Below are 15,904 nucleotides of genomic sequence, written 5' to 3' on the forward strand. Positions count from 1 at the left end.
ACTTCATGCGTTTAGGTTTTCTTTTAAGTGGATCTCACCCTGTAACCTTGTCCTACTGTTCTCCTAAAGCAGGCAGTTAAGTCGGGCAGGGAAGGTGAGTAAGCGGTGGACTACGGTCAGGGAAGCCCCGAGCTGGCTAAGAAAGTGCCATTGCTGGCCGGGCACGGTGGCTCACGCCTGTAATCCCAGCACTTTGGGAGGCTGAAGCGGGTGGATCACTTGAAGTCAGGAGTTCAAGACCAGCCTGACCAACATGGTGAAACCCCATCTCTACTACAAATACAAAAATTAGCCAGGCGTGGTGGCGTGCACCTGCAACCCCAGCTACTTGGGAGGCTGAGGCAGGGGAATCGCTTGAACCCAGGAGGCGGAGGTTGCAGTGAGCCAAGATTGCACCACTGCACTCAAGCCTGGACAATAGAGTGATATCATCTCAAAAAAGTTAAAAAAAAAAAAAAAGTACCGTTACTGAGATCATCTCAAGGTTCGTGGAGCCCACACCTGGGCCCAGCGCCCGTCCTCCAGCTGTTTTCCCCGGAGGGAAGCAAACAGAGGAAACCACCCGAGACCCTCGGCCATGTGACCTGGGGACATGTACACAAAGCCAGGGTGAGCCCGGCCACCCGCAGGCCCCGGGCACCTACCAGTGAAGTCCTCAAAGCACTCGCAGGTGTAGCCGCCCTCGCGGCTGCGGCAGCGGCCGTTGGCGCCGCACGGGTTGGAGTAGCAGAGGTCGATCTCCGTCTCGCAGTAGTCGCCGGTGAAGCCGGGCGGGCAGCGGCAGCGCAGGCCATTGATGGGGTGGATGGGCCGGAAGAGCACGGTGGTGGAGCTGAGGAAGGGCGCGGAGCTGTCGAAGCGCAGCACGGACACGCACTTCATGTAGTTCTCACAAGGCTCGCGCAAGCAGATGTTGTCGTCGAAGGGCAGCACACGCTGCGTGGAGATCGTGGTCAGCAGCGTCCGGTTCAGGTAGATCTGCTCCTGCAGGTCCTCCGACGGGAAGAACTGGCCGCGGACGCCGCCAGGCAGCAGCGCCGAGAAGGTCACGTTCAGGATGTTGGAGCTGACATCGGTGTCATTCTGGACGTTGAAGACGAAGATGTCGTCCTTGGTGGTGGACAGCACCGCGGCCACCCCCTCCACAAAGAGGGCCAGCAGTGGGGACAGAAACTTCTCCTGGGACATGTTCTCCAGGCGGACAGTGATGCTGTTGGTCAGCATGTCGTCCGTGATGATGGTGACACGCAGGGTGCAGAAGGCCGTGACGCTGTGGATGCCATCTGCAGACACAAGGAAAGTCAGGGTCATTCAGACGCTGCGGGAGTCACGGGTCCTATAGGCCCCATCCCAGGAGCAGCCTCAGGCATACTTGGCAAAGGAGAAGAGAGCCTGGGCATCCCCACTCCCCATTCCCCACCCACGTCCACCACCTTGATCCTCCCTCCTCCGGCACCCTAACCCCTGCCCTGGCTTCCTAAAGCACAGCTCCAATCACATCTTTCTCTGGCTCCGAAGCCCTCAGAGGGCCCCAAAGCGCTCAGCAGGGCACCCTGACGACCACCAGGATTCAGCCCCTCACTGCCTGAAACTCCTCACACGCTTTGGTTCCAGCCACATGAGGACTTGAAGCCCCCTTTTACCTCCTCTGCACCTGCCCTGGCCTCCAGGGATCCCACCCTGCCCAATCTCCCAACAGTTCTTCCTGTCCTCGCAGCTCAGCTCAAACTCTGCAGTGCCTAGCAAGCCCGCCCTGGTCCTGCCCAGGGGACATCCCCACCGACGTGCTGTGCTGAGGGTCCCACTTAGCTCAGCTGCACCCCATGCAACTCCACATGCCCAGCACACAGGAGGTGCCGAGGAGCACCACTTTACAAAGACACGCAGCAGCCTCTCAGCCAGCAGTAAACACGTCATCAAGTGAGGTACTTAGGAGTCTGAGGCCAAGACGGTGGAGCACCTTGGTTGCAAAGGCGTGTGCATCATCGGTTCCAGGCCCAGAATCGGACGAGATGTTCAAGGGGTGGGCCATGGGTACCAGTGACTCCCAGGGACGGAGCAGCGGCCCCTGCCCAGGGGCCCTCACCTGCTATCTCCAGGCCCGGGCTCAGATGTGGGGTGGGATTTGCCGAATAGCCTGCCAAGTCCAGGTCCTCCAGGCCTGGCTCGCATTCTGTGTTCCAGGAGCCCCCACCCCATGAGGCCCCCTGCCTGTGGCCCCCACAAGAGCTCCCAACCTGGTTTCCATGGAGCGTGGGGCCCCTGTCATCCCTCAGAGTCCTGGGCGTCAGTAACTGCCCCAGTCAGGAAGACAGGAGCTGGGCAGGGAGCCAGAGAGGGCCAGGCCCTCCTCCCTCTCATTCTGGGGACTGTGAGGAAGCGTCTGGGCCTTTGGAGGGTGATGAGGCCCAGAGGCCACCTTGTCACCCCGAGCCCGGCAAAGTGCCTGACAAGGCACAGCGGCACGCGGGGAGCCCAAGAGGAAATGGAACGAGAGCAGCAGGTGGCTCCGCACCCGGCGCTTTCCCAGCACCAGGAGCCACCAGTCACATCTGGGAGGGACTTGGAGTCATGTAATTTGTCTAAACAACAAAGAAATGCAACCACTGCAGAAGCCACAGATGTGTGCAGGTGCAGTGGACCCAAGATCCCAAGAGATTTTAACAGAACCAGCATCACCCCCAGTTCACAGGTGAGGAAAACGGAGGCAGAAGCCAAATTTCACACCCAGGAACGCGGGCCCGGCTGGGGGTGCCCAGCTCCCACCCCAGTAACAACACCCGAGTCGTGCCCTGGGTGCTGTTGCTCTGCCAGGTGGCCCTCAGGACAGTGTGGCAAGTCAGGACTCAGAACATGAAATTAATATTTGTACAACCTCAGTGTGGGGAGGGCGCCTCTGGCTCTGGCATAAACCCAGCGCCCTTGGAGGCTACACAGTTCTGTCAGCAACTCCCACAGAGCAACTCAGAGCAGGAAGGAGCAGCCCAGAGGGTGTCCGCAGAGCCCAGAGGCAGAGGACCAGTGGCTGTAAGGAGAAGAAGGAGTGGGGAAAAACACAAATGAGGCCAAAAGGTCTGAGGCAAAGGACATGGTGGGAGACGGCCTCAAAGAGTGCGTTCCTTCCCTCCCCAACCCCAGCTGCTCCCACTCCGAAGGGGGCCTCCACTCCCCTGCCCTGGAGCAGACTGGCCCTGAGACGGCTGGGTCCCACAGGATGTAGCAGGAAACACGTCCTCCAGTTCCTGGCCCAGGCCCCAAGAGGGCTGGAAGGTTCTGACTCTTTCTTCTTGGTGCCCAGACCACACACTAGAGACGGCACGTCGGGGAGAAGGCAGCACTCCCGTCCAGGGCCTCGGCCAATGGAAGCCCCAGACCCGAGATGTGACCCACCGGGCTGCTGAGGCTCGAGCCACCCCAGGGAGGGCCCGGACACCACAGAGCAGAGACCAGCCCTGCACTGAGCCTGGCCACACTGTGAGTAGATAATACGACCAGAGTTGGAGGCCACTAGGTTTGGGACGCTTTGTTACACAGCACCAGACAACCAAAACCAATACAGTCGACTTATAGACCAACCGCTCATCAACTTAAAACATTAAACCTCACTGCCCAGCATATAAGATATTAATGTGTTGCTGGGAACCGAACTGTGTCTCCTCAAAATTCTAACCCAAGGTGATGGGTTTTGGAGATGAGGCCTCTGGGAGGTAATGAGGGTCAATGATGAGGTTATGAGGGTGGGGCCCCACCAGGGGATTCACATCCTCACAGGAAGAGACTGCAGAGAGCTCTCTCCTCTCCTCCGCATCAGGACGCAGCAAGAAGGCACTGTCTACCAGCCAGGAAAACAAAGCCTCCAGGAACCTGGCCGCGCTGCCTCCCAGATCTTGGACTTGCAGCCTCAAGAACTGTAAGAAAACAAATGTTTGTTGTCTAAGCCACCCAATCTGTGGTATTTTTAAATGGCAGCCCTAGCAGACTGACATATATTAATATAATTCAATTAAAATAAATTAACACGCTAAACAACGTGTTAAAAAATGTGAACATAAGTTAACATAGTTTTGTCTTACGCAATGCTCATAAATAACTCTAATTTGCTACATCCCGTTTATATATTCCTTTGCCAAAAATAAATTGTAAACATTCAGCGACCCTAAGCTTGAGCAATCACCCTTTTGGAAGCCTAAACACACGCACCAAAGACAAAGAAACCACCTAAAGGTCCATCAGCTGGGAAATGCACAACCCAATCAGAGGAGCCACACAATGGACTACTACGCTGTCATCAACATAAGCGTGTCTAAAATATGTGCAAATAAAGTGAAAGGGACACACACAGCGTGATCCCATTTTGTGAGGGGGCTGCTTTACTTATGCACAAACATGTTATATATATATAGAAAACTCTGGAAGGAGCCGGGCGCCGTGGCTCACGCCTGTAATCCCAACACTTTGGAAGGCTGAGGCGGGCAGATCACAAGGTCAGGAGATCGAGATCATCCTGGCTAACATGGTGAAACCCTGTCTCTACTAAAAATACAAAAAATTAGCCAGGCGTGGTTGTGGGCACCTGTAGTCCCAGCTACTCAGGAGGCCAAGGCAGAAGAATGGCATGAACCCGGGAGGCAGAGCTTGCAGTGAGCCGAGATCGTGCCACTGTACTCCAGCCTGGGCGACAGAGTGAGACTCCATCTTAAAAAAAAAAAAAAGAAAAAGAAAACTCCGGAAGGATGCTGCAGTGACTCCTACAAAGGATGTAAAAGGATGGGGTGGCAGAGAGTGAACCACCTTTCTACTTTACTGCTCATTTTGTGTTGTTCAGCTGTCTTACAATTAACATGTACTGTTTGGGTTGCTACAAATGCAATACTTTTTGTAACAAAAGAAAAAGATGAGTCAACCACACCTACGTTCATAGCAGCGCTATTCACAAGAGCTAAAACATGGAAGTGACCTGCATCCACCGACAGATTAACGGATAAAAAAAATGTGGTCCGGCCAGGCGTGGTGGCTTAAGCCTGTAATCACAGCACTTTGGGAGGCCAAGGTGGGTGGATCACGACGTTAGGAGTTCGAGACCAGCCTGGGTGACATGGTGACACCATGTCTCTACTAAAAATACAAAAATTAGCTGGGCGTGGTGGTGCATGCCTCTAATCTTAGCTACTCAGGAGGCTGAGGCAGGAGAATCGCTTGAACCCAAGAGGTGGAGGTTGCAGTGAGCCAAGATCATGCCACTACACTCCAGCCTGGGCAACAAAGCAAGACTCTGTCTCAAAAAAAAAAAAAAAAATGTGGTCCAGGCATACAATGGAATATTATCCAGCCTTCAAAAGGGAGGAAATTCTGACACACACTACAACATGGATGTACCTTGAGGACTTGATGCTCTTAGTGCAATAAGCCGGTCACATGTGAGGCTGCACTTACAGGAGGTCCCTAGAGGAGTTCGATTCATAGAGACAGAAAGTAGAATGATGGGTGCCACGGGTGGGGAGGCAGATTGGGGAGCTGTTGTTTAATGGGTGCAGGGTTTCAGTTTGGGGCCATGAAAAAGTTCTGGAGATAGATGTTGGTGACGGCCGCACAGCAATGCTAACGTGCTTAATGCCACAGAACCATACACTTAAAAATGGTTAAAGTGGTAAAAGTATGTGTATTTTACCACAATTACAAATTTTTTAAATAGGCCAGTCTCAGTGGCTCACGTCCGAAATCCCAGCACTTTGGGAGGCCGAGGCGGCAGACCACCTGAGGTCAGGAGTTCGAGACCAGCATGGCCAACATGGTGAAACCCTGTCTCTACTAAAAATACAAAAAATTAGTTGGGCACGGTGGCAGGTGCCTGTAGTCTCAGCTACTCGGGAGGCTGAGGCCTGAGAATCGCTTGAACCTGGGAGGCAGAGGTTGCAGTGAGATTGAGCCACTGCACTCCAGCCTGGGGGACAGAGCGAGGCTCTGTCTCCCCTCAAAAAGGAAAAATCTTAAAAATAGCCTGTGACCCATAGGCATTGCTTGACCACGTGCTGAACACCCGTGGGGTCTGTCAGCCTCAGTTTCCCTCCACCATCATCCTCATGTGGCAGCCAGAGTGGTCTTCCTAAAATATTGACCTCGTCACCTTGCTCCCTCATGGCCCCTAATGGCACCCCGCATAAAATACACACCCCTCTGTCCTGTGGTCTGCGTGATCTGTCCCTGTCATCCTGTGACAGCTCTTCCTGCCCCGGGGCCTTTGCACATCTCCTGGCTGGAGCACTGCCCTCCTTCTCAGACACTGGCTACACCCCTGGGTCACTCACTGGAGGACCCTCCATGCTGAGCCCCTCACTCCCATCTGCCACATCCCAACTTCAGTTCTTGCACAAGAGTGGCAGGGCTCTGTTTGTTTGTTTTGTTTTGTTTTTGTTTGTTTGTTTGTTTTGAGATGGAGTCTCGCTCTGTTGCCCAGGCTGGAATGCAATGATGCGATCTCAGCTCACTGCAACCTCTACCTCCCAAATTCAAGTGATTCTCCTGCCTCAGTCTCCCAAGTAGCTGGGATTACAGACATACACCACCATGCCCGGCTAATTTTTGTATTTTTAGTAGAGACGAGGTTTCGCCACGTTGGCCAGGCTGGTCTCGAACTCCTGACCTCAAGTGATCCATCCGCCTTGGCCTCCCAAAGTGCTGGGATTACAGGCGTGAGCCACCGCGCCCAGCCTAGGGCTCTGATTTTCTTATTTGTTTATATCTGTTTCTTTCCCCATGAGTCCCTGAGGACCCAGAACCTGTAGGTCTTGTTCCTGCTGCACCCGTCACATCTAGAACAGTTCCTGGCACTCAGAAGCCACTGGATAAACATTTGTGGAAGAAAGGGAAGGAGGGAGGAGGAGGGGAGAGAGGGAGGGAGGAGGAGGGGAGAGAGGGAGGGAGGAGGAGGGGAGAGAGGGAGGGAGGAAGAGGGGAGAGAGGGAGGGAGGAGGAGGGGAGAGAGGGAGGGAGGAGGAGGGGAGAGAGGGAGGGAGGAGGAGGGGAGAGAGGGAGGGAGAGGCAAAGGGGCCAGAGAAGTATGGTGTCACTTTAACTCCAACATCAACATTGACACAAACAGCATAATGAGACTTCATTTTTTCATGTAAGCTATTTCTTTGTGCCTGTTTGACTTTTTTTTTTTTTTTAGGGTCCACTACAATAATACAGATAGGTACTGTTTACTTCCTCGTGGCAGTTGTTATGAAACATGATTTTATCTTAAACCACACATGGATGTGTTTGTTCTGGCCCAATATGCAAAGGCCGTACTGATTTTAAGCTAAAAGCCCAGGCCTTCTTGGGGTGCCCTGAGCTACTCTGACCCCCACAAGGTGGGTGGAGGCTCCAGCACTGGGGCCTTCCTGGGGGCAGCCCAGGAAGGCACAGCACAGAGAAACACCCCAGAACAAGGATCCATATTCTAGGGACATCCATCTTTACTCAGGGACAAAACGATGACATAACAGATAGAAAACAGCATAAATAGCATTAAATATTAACGACCGTGAAGTGTGCTAGAGAACACGACGAGTGCCTTACTATTAATCCTAACATCAATTTCCTCTGAGACCACGGGCCACAGTGAAATTACTTTTTACTTAAGTAGTCTGGGTTGGATTTTGAACCAACCTGCAGCTTAAGCCTTCAGATACACACATCTAAACGCCACCAGTATGTATGGGAATGCTGAGCCAAGCACAGCCTATCCCCACGATGGAATATGACGCAGCTAAACCACACAGTAGCACAAACCTCCATTTTTAGTAGAGATAGATCAAGACAACGTGATGTTAGGTTACAAGAAATAAGCCAGGAGCAGTGGCTCACACCTGTAATCCCAGCACTTTGGGAGGCCGAGGTGGGCGGATCACCAGAGGTCAGGAGTTCGAGACTAGCCTGGCCAACGTGGCGAAACCCTGTCTACTAAAAATACAAAAATTAGCGGGACGTTGTGGTGCAGGTCTGTAATCCTACCTACGTGGGAGACTGAGGCAGGAGAATCGCTTGAACCTGGGAGTCGGAGGTTGCAGTGAGCCAAGATGGCGCCACTGCACTCCAGCCTGGGTGACAGAGTGAGACTCCACCTCAAAAAAAAAAAAAAGAAGGAGTTACTCTTTCACACAAAACGAAACAAAAAAAATGTTTCTACATGAGCCCAGAGAGCTATCGGCACTGTGGACAGTGGTTCTGTCTGCGTTGCTGATTTTGTTTTTTGTTTTTTGTTTTATAAAACTTAATTTTGAAACAGTTTTAGATTTACAAAAAAATTACCAATACAGTGGGTTCCCAGAGCCCCCACACCCAGGCCCCTATTAGTTACGTTATTACATTAGCATGGTAGGTTTGGGGGTCTTTCGCTTGTTTGTTTTGAGACAGTCTTATTCTGCAGCCAGGCTGGAACGCAGTGGTGTGATTACTGCAGCCTTGAGCTTTGAGCTCCTGGGCTCAAGTGATCCTCCTGCCTCAGCCTCCTGAGAAGCTAGGACTACAGGAGCATGCCACCATGCCTGGCTGAGTTTTCTGTTTTTGTTTTTTGTAGAAGTGAGGCCGTGCGATGTTGCCCAGGCTGGTCTCACACTCCTGGCTTCAAGCGATCCTCCCACCTCAGCCTCCCAAAGTGCTGGGATTCACGGGTATGAGCCGCTGCCCCTGGCCTCAGCATTTGTCGTAAGGAACGAGCCAGTATTGATAGGTTATTAACTGAAGCCTGTTCTCTCTGCAGATTTCCCTCATTTCCACCCACTGTCCTCTCCTGTCCCAGGACCCCACACCACACTCAGCTCCCCTGCACCGTGGTGGCTTCCAGCCTTCCCTGGGTCTGGGACCTGTACAGTTTTCAGGGGCTGTGGTCTGTGGCCTTTAGGTGATGATGACTTTCTGCCTCACGCTGTCCCCTGTGGTTTCATTTCTGCGTGTGAGTACAGGTCAGTTCACAGTCTGGGGTCTGCTTGATTTTGGGAGGCACAGCACCCACGCAGCACTCTCTCTGCCCATGCTCCGGGCGCTCCTCCCAGGCCTGGAGCGGCTCCACGGCACCTCAAAAGCGATCAAGTGTCATCCCCTGCTTTCCCGGGAAGGGTGAGTCACCTCACTGTGGCTGAGACATGGGAAGGAGACAGAGCAGATGGCAGAGCATGAGGCTGCGGGGCCCTCCTGGCAGGTGCTGTACAAACCTGAACCACGTCATGGGAAGGAACTTTCTGGGTCTTCATGGAGGTTGGGACCTGTCCAGTCCCCCTGACTTTCGTGCAAGACTTTGCAGTCAGATAATGGTTATCTGCGATCGTGTTCCCCATGGTGGGCTCATGCTGTGGGGCAGTGGGGGCAGAGGTCACATCATGGCCTTCAAGGAGCAGGCAGCCCTCAGGGGACAGGGGACAGTGCCGCAGTTCCGAGACTCGGTGGCAGGTGATCGGCGGCTGTGGGTGAAGAGCAGCGCAGCTGATGCTGGATGGCCCCGGGAGACAGGGGAGTGGGTTTCCTAGGAAGAATGGAGTTTGTCACACAAAGTGAAGGGGACAGCCCTCCTGAGAGCACAACGCATGAAAAGCAGGAAAATCAGAAAGGCGTGGGGACGGGGGGCATCAGCTCCCGGGGCCATCAGAGCAAAGGGCCGCCACTGCATCACCAACACAGGACATTCACTCTCTCCGTTTTGGAAGCCAGGGATCTGAAATTCAGGTGTTGGCAGGGTTTGCTCCTCCTGGAGGCTCAGGGGAGGGTCTGCTCAGGGCCCCTTTCCCTGGGGACTGGGGGTCCAGCAGTCCTTGGCGTTGCTTGGCTCCTAGGCGCACCCCTCTGGCCTCTGCCTCTGCGTCAAGTGGCTATGGCTCTCCCTGTGTCGTCGCGCCTCTGTCTTCTGTTCACCGCACCGGAAGCCAGTACGGCCTCATGTCAACACCTCAATTACAGCTGCAAAGAGCCTATTCCAAATAACATCCCACTCTGAGGTTCCAGGTGGATGTGAATTTTTGGGGGACATTAGTCAACCCCAGGAATGCAGAGTAGCAGGGAGACACGGGCACGGAGGCAGGGGGTGGGTGAACCTCCGACTGCTGCCGGCCTCATGGGCTCTTGGTGCAGGGCAGTGGGGGTGGCTGAAGGGGAAATATCCGCAGAGGTGTGGACAGGACCCATGCACCACGAGGAACCATCGCTGGCCCCTTGACAGATGAGGACACCAAGGCACAAAGAAGCTGAATGTGCCTGGTAAGGTGACTCGGGCTGAGCGGCAGGGCCCAGATTAACCTAAGGCCAAGTCTCCGGTGATGGTGGATGGGAGGGACAGAGGAGATGGTCCAAGAGGACCCTAGTCCTGGCATGGGAGGGTCTGCTGAGGACATGGAGGAGGAAAGGCCAGTTTGTGACCCACGTGGGGCCTTGGGGATGACCCAGTGAGATGGAGCCACAGGCAGCTGGAGACGCAGCCAGTGCCAGGCGGGAACCAGGGGCCCACTCACTCACTGTGAGTCTCCATCACCACCCCATGCACCACAGCCTGGGGGGCTCCTCCACTCTCTCATCACCAACGCCCCTCGAGGCCTGGTTAGGGCAGCCCATGATGCCCTCGGGGTCCAGAGTCATCCCCCGTGGCAGGCTGTGATCATATCCACAGGGCATTGCTTGCTGTCCAGCTGGTAAGAGACACAGGGTGCATTGCCTGTGCTTCCCGAGGCCTTCACAGCAGGCAGGGAGGGCCCTGCTTGGTGGCTCCTGGTGGCTCCCATTCAAAGCCAGGGAACTTTGAAGTGGCTGTGTGCATCTCTCTCTCTTCTGGGTTTGTTTGGTTTGGTTTTACAGGCCAGACTGGGGCCAGACAACAGGTGCGATGTGTTCATCCTGCTACCTGAGGGCGTGTGGCTTTTCTCCTTTCTGGGCAACAATCTAGGACCTGTGTCTCATGAATGCAGGTTCGCGCGTCACAGGAACAAGGGGACACACACTTTCAGGGTTGGGTGCGCGGCGCATGTCAGGATGTCAAGCCATGAGAGGAAGAGTGAGCCTCGGACCCAGGAGAGCGGAGTCTCATCCCAGCACGAGCGTCTCCAGCAAGCTGGACTGTAGAAAGGCCCAGGTGCTGCTCACGATGCCTTGGGAACAAAGTCCTGTGTTAACCTTGCAGTCAAGGTAAAGGGCGCAGCTCTGCCCGGGGGCGGAAGGTGGGGAGAGCAGAGCCAGCCTCCTAGTCCTCCTTGTCCCCATCTGTGCCACTGGCTGGACAATGGAGAAGGAGGAGCCCTCCTGACACCCCCAGGAAGCCCACACCTTGGTTTCCCTGGTTTCTCCTCTTTGGAATCCAAGTCCGCACCCTGTAACCCCACCACTGCCATCCCCTTGGGCTGCCACAGGTGGGTCCTCACACATCCTCCCCTGTTAGTCCCACCTAGTCTTAGCCTCAGACAAGCACCCCCGGCAGCCAGCACCCACCCTAACTCTGCCCCAGTGTCTGGTCCCGATGCCTGGTCCTGACCCCTAGACATTGTGTAAAACTCAAATAAGTGTATTTAATATATCCATTACTTGTAAATTTATCATTTATTTGTGGTGAGAATGTTCAAAATCCTTTCCTCTAGCTATTTTGAAATATACAATATTATTAACCATAGTCATCCCACTGTACAATAGAGCAACAGAACTTATTCCTGCCATCCTACTGTAACTTTGTACTCTTTGACCAATCTCTCCCCAACCCCCTCTTCCTCCTCACCTCCCCAGATTCTGGTGACCATTATTTTACTCTCTCCTTTTTTTTTTTTTTTTTTTTTTGAGACAGAGTCTCACTCTGTCATCCACCCTGAACCCAAGCTGCAGGTCCCAGGCAAGTCACTTAACTTGTGGGAGAGGCTGCCAGGATCTGCTAAGAACAGCAAACCTCTTCTCCCACGGCCAAGCACGAATCAAATGGAAACGCACAGGCAGGCCCTGGGAAGCCCATCAATAGGCAAATGAGGAGCGTGTTAAAAGCTCTGAAAAGCTTCTAGAGCTTCAAATCATTCAAATACAAATGCCATTTTATCTTGCCGCATTATTCTGTTTCCAAGGCACATTTATTCACTTAACATCCTTCCTCGTCTCCTAAATTATAAAATCCTAGAAATGACAAGAATTATTCTGTCACAAGATATGGAGGAGAGCATGAAAGAACCACATCCCCAGACCCTCAGCATTAGATGAGTCAGGATAAACATTACACATTATTATTACTGAAAACACCCAACTTCAGGTAGCACAAGAAATAAGGAGGCCTTAAAAACGACAGACACTCTGACACACGCTACAACACAGATGAGCCTTGAAGACATCACACTGAGTGAAAGAGGCCGGTCACAAAAGGATAAATACTGTCTGCTTCCGCTTACGAGAGGTCCCGAGAACAGTCAAATCCACAGAGATAGAAAGTAGGATGGTGAGTGCCAGGGACTAGGGGAGGGCTGTGGGGAGGTTGGCATTGAATTGGGACAGAGTCTAGTTTGGGAAGATGAGGAAGTTCTGGAAGTAGCGGTGGTGACGCCCGTGCAACAATGTGAATGCACTTAATGCCACTGAACTGCACACTTAAAAATGGCCAAGATGGTTCGTTTTATAAAGTTTATTGCAATTAAAAATAAAGAAACGAATGGGGGGAAAAGAAACAAGGAGAAATGAAGCTACGAAGATACCTAAAACCTCCTTCTCAATGTCACTCCCACATTTATTATTTATGGTAAAATCACATAATCCTCAATAACACTGATTAAGAAATGTTCTCTCCTGATTTCATGTATAAAATAAAGCTCATATCCTAAAGCAGAAGTTAGAATCTAATTCAGGATTTAATACTATTAAGTTGTTCCATGTTATTACAATGCAGCTCATCATATCTCTGCTTGATGGAACCTTCTGGAAGCCTGAAATTATAACAGGCCCCACTGTGCCTCAGGAAGGTGTTTTCACACACCAACATAGCCAGCCCAACACCAGCCTAAAGAAGTTGTGGGCTGAGACGTTGAGCAAGTGCATTCTTGTTAGGAGGCAGAACTTTCATTTAAGAGTTAAGAATTGCTTCCTCAGAAAGCTCAACATAGAATTAACACATGACCCAGAATTCTATCCCTAGGTGCAATGCAAAAAAATTGAAAACATACATCCACACAACTTGTACACAAATGCTCACTGCAGCATTATTCACAATAACCCAAAGTGGAAACCCAAACGTCCACCAATGTATGAATGGACAAACCCAGTATGTTCCATTCATACAGTGGAATATTATTCAGCCATAAAGAGGAAGTAGGCTGGGCTGGGCTCATGCCTGTAATCCCAGCACTTTGAGAGACCGAGGTGGGTGGACTGCCTGAGCTCAGGAGTTCGAGACCAGCCTGGGCAACATGGTGAAACCCCATCTCTACCAAAATGTAAAAAATTAGCCAGGCGTGGTGGTGCACACCTGTGGTCCCAGCTACTCAGGAGGCTGAGGTGGGAGAATCGCTTGAACCTGGGAGGCAGAGGTTGCAGTAAACTGAGATGGTGCCACTTCATTCCAGCCTGGGAAACAGAGTAAGACTCCATCTCAAAAAAAAAAAAGAAAGAGGAAGTACTGACCAGGCTACAACGTGCGTGAAACTCACAAACCTTCCGCCAAGTGAAAGAAGTCAGACACGAAAGGCCACATAATCATGATTTCATCGATATGAAACATCCAGAATCCACAGAGTCAGAAGCCATGCTGGCTGCCAAGAGCAAGGGGCAAGAGGGACCAGAAGTGATTAAGCTTACTGGGTATGGGGCTTTCTCAGGTGATGAGAATGTTCTAGAACTGCACAGAGGGAGAGGTTGCACAACATCGTGAATGTAATAAATGCCACTGAAGTGTTCATTTTAAAGTAGTTAATTTTATCATATGTGAGTTTCACCTCAATTTTTTAAAAGGAAAAAAGAGTTAAGAATTGATTCTTAGTAAAAATTTGTCTCATTTTGGCGTGAGATCGTCCAAAAGGAGAAAGCGATTCTAAAGGGCATTTCAAGAACGATTTCCTTCAAACCAAGCTGTCGAATGAAGTCAGAAATGAACAGATGTTCTAAGACGTGGAACCGCTTCTCCTTCCAAGAGCGGGAAGCCACCTTCTGACCCTGGAGACACCAAACTTTCCCACCTTAAAGACGCTGAGTATGGCTTGGGTAGAGCCAAAGTCGCCATCTGTTTACACCATGAGCTAAATATCACGAGAGAAGCCCACACAGGCCCACCCGCCGTAGTGAGGGCACCAGCCGGGACTTCGACAGGGATCAAACACCCGGAGTTTATCAGGGACCTTCTGTTGTCTCTGGTTTGCTTCAAGTCCTCACAAAACAATCTGAAGGCATTTGTTTGCTGAACAGGAATCCAAACGTCTGACCACAAGAAACCTCTTGTTGGGGAGTGCCGGGAACTCCTGTGGGGAGATGCTGAGTGGCCAACGAGCCTGTTTTTTTGTTTTGTTTTGTTTTATTGGCTTTTTTTTTTTTTTTTTTTGGAGACGGAGTCTTTTTTTGGAGACGGAGTCTTGCTCTGTCACCAGGCTGGAGTGCAGTGGCACAATCGGCTCACTGCAACCTCGACCTCCCGAGTTCAAGCGATTCCCCTGCCTCAGCCTCCCAAGTAGCTGGGGCTACAGACGTGGGCCACCACACCAGGCTAATTTTTTGTATTTTAGTAGAGACGGGGTTTCACCATGTTGGCCAGGATGGTCTCGATCTCCTGACCTCATGATCCACCCGCCTCAGCCTCCCAAAGTGCTGGGATTACAGCCTTGAGCCACGGCACCTGGCCAAGCCTGTTTTAAGATAAGAAGAAAAGGAGGAACCCCCGGGCTTCAGCTGCCAGGGCAGGTACCCCATGGCAGCACTGTTGACTCTTGTAAGGGCTGGGTAATTCTCTGTGGGGTGCCAGCCCCCAGGAGGATGCTGGGCAGCACCCCTGGCCTCCACCCACTGGATGTCAGCAGCACCCCCACCCCAGGCTATGATGACCACACATATCTCCAGACAACACCTGCCAGGGCAGCAGCACACCAGCTGACAACCCAGCCCTCGGAAATGATCACCCAAACCTCTGGACCCCTTCCGGCCTGAGACTCTCAGCAGGTATCAGGAGCCCAGGAAGCACCGAGCTCAGGGCTCCTTGGCTCAGCACCCAGCTTTCCCAGACTGCTCGGGCCTCTGTGCCTCCCGACAACGCCGTCTGGGGCATTCCCCTGCCAGCTGGGCCCACAGAGTGACACGGGCTGGGCCAACGGGGAGCCATTCCAGCCTCGCTCTTCCCTGCCAGAACCAGAAAGCCACCTCTCTGCCCTCGTCCTGGAAAAAGGGGCCAAGTTCCCCAAGGCAAAGATTAAATGACAAAACAAATTTCAAAGAACAAGTGGGCGCCTGGTTCTGAACCAAATGATGCCTTCCAGCATGACAACGCGGCCCTGAGCACCTGCCAAGGGACAACCATATGTTCCCTGGCCCGATGTGTCCATGAGCCACTGCCAGCCCAAGAGAGCTGTGGACAATAAAGATGAGAATTTTTTTTTTTTTTTTGAGACGGAGTCTCGCACTGTCGCCCAGGCTGAAGTGCAGTGGAGCGATCTCGGCTCACTGCAACCTCTGCCTCCCGGGTTCAAGCGATTCTCCTGCCTCAGCCTCCCAAGTAGCTGGGATTACAGGCGTGTGCCACCATGCCCAGCTAAATTTTTTTTTTTTTTTTTTTTTTTTTTAGTAGAGACGGGGTTTCACCATGTTAGCCAGGATGGTCTCGAACTCCTGACCTTGTGATCTGCCCGCCTCGACCTCCCAAAGCGCTGGGATTATAGATGTGAGCCACTGTGCCCAGCCGAAGATGAGATGTTTTAGCAAACACAGCAACCAGCCTAACCCAGCC

At 52.5% G+C, this 15,904-nt stretch overlaps 1 protein-coding gene across 2 annotated transcripts in view; it reads right to left on the reverse strand.

Annotated features, from left to right (window-relative positions):
* CELSR1 (cadherin EGF LAG seven-pass G-type receptor 1) overlaps positions 1-15,904 on the reverse strand; it is a 182,213-nt gene that overhangs the window by 107,459 nt on the left and 58,850 nt on the right. For both annotated transcript variants that reach the window (XM_054543811.2, XM_024240160.3), the window contains exon 2: positions 645-1,283. In XM_054543811.2, coding sequence (XP_054399786.1) covers positions 645-1,283 — 639 coding nt within the window. The remainder of the gene's footprint in view (positions 1-644; positions 1,284-15,904) is intronic.

This window comes from Pongo abelii, chromosome 23 (genome assembly GCF_028885655.2).
Source record: "Pongo abelii isolate AG06213 chromosome 23, NHGRI_mPonAbe1-v2.0_pri, whole genome shotgun sequence".
Taxonomy (NCBI): Eukaryota; Metazoa; Chordata; class Mammalia; order Primates; family Hominidae; genus Pongo; species Pongo abelii.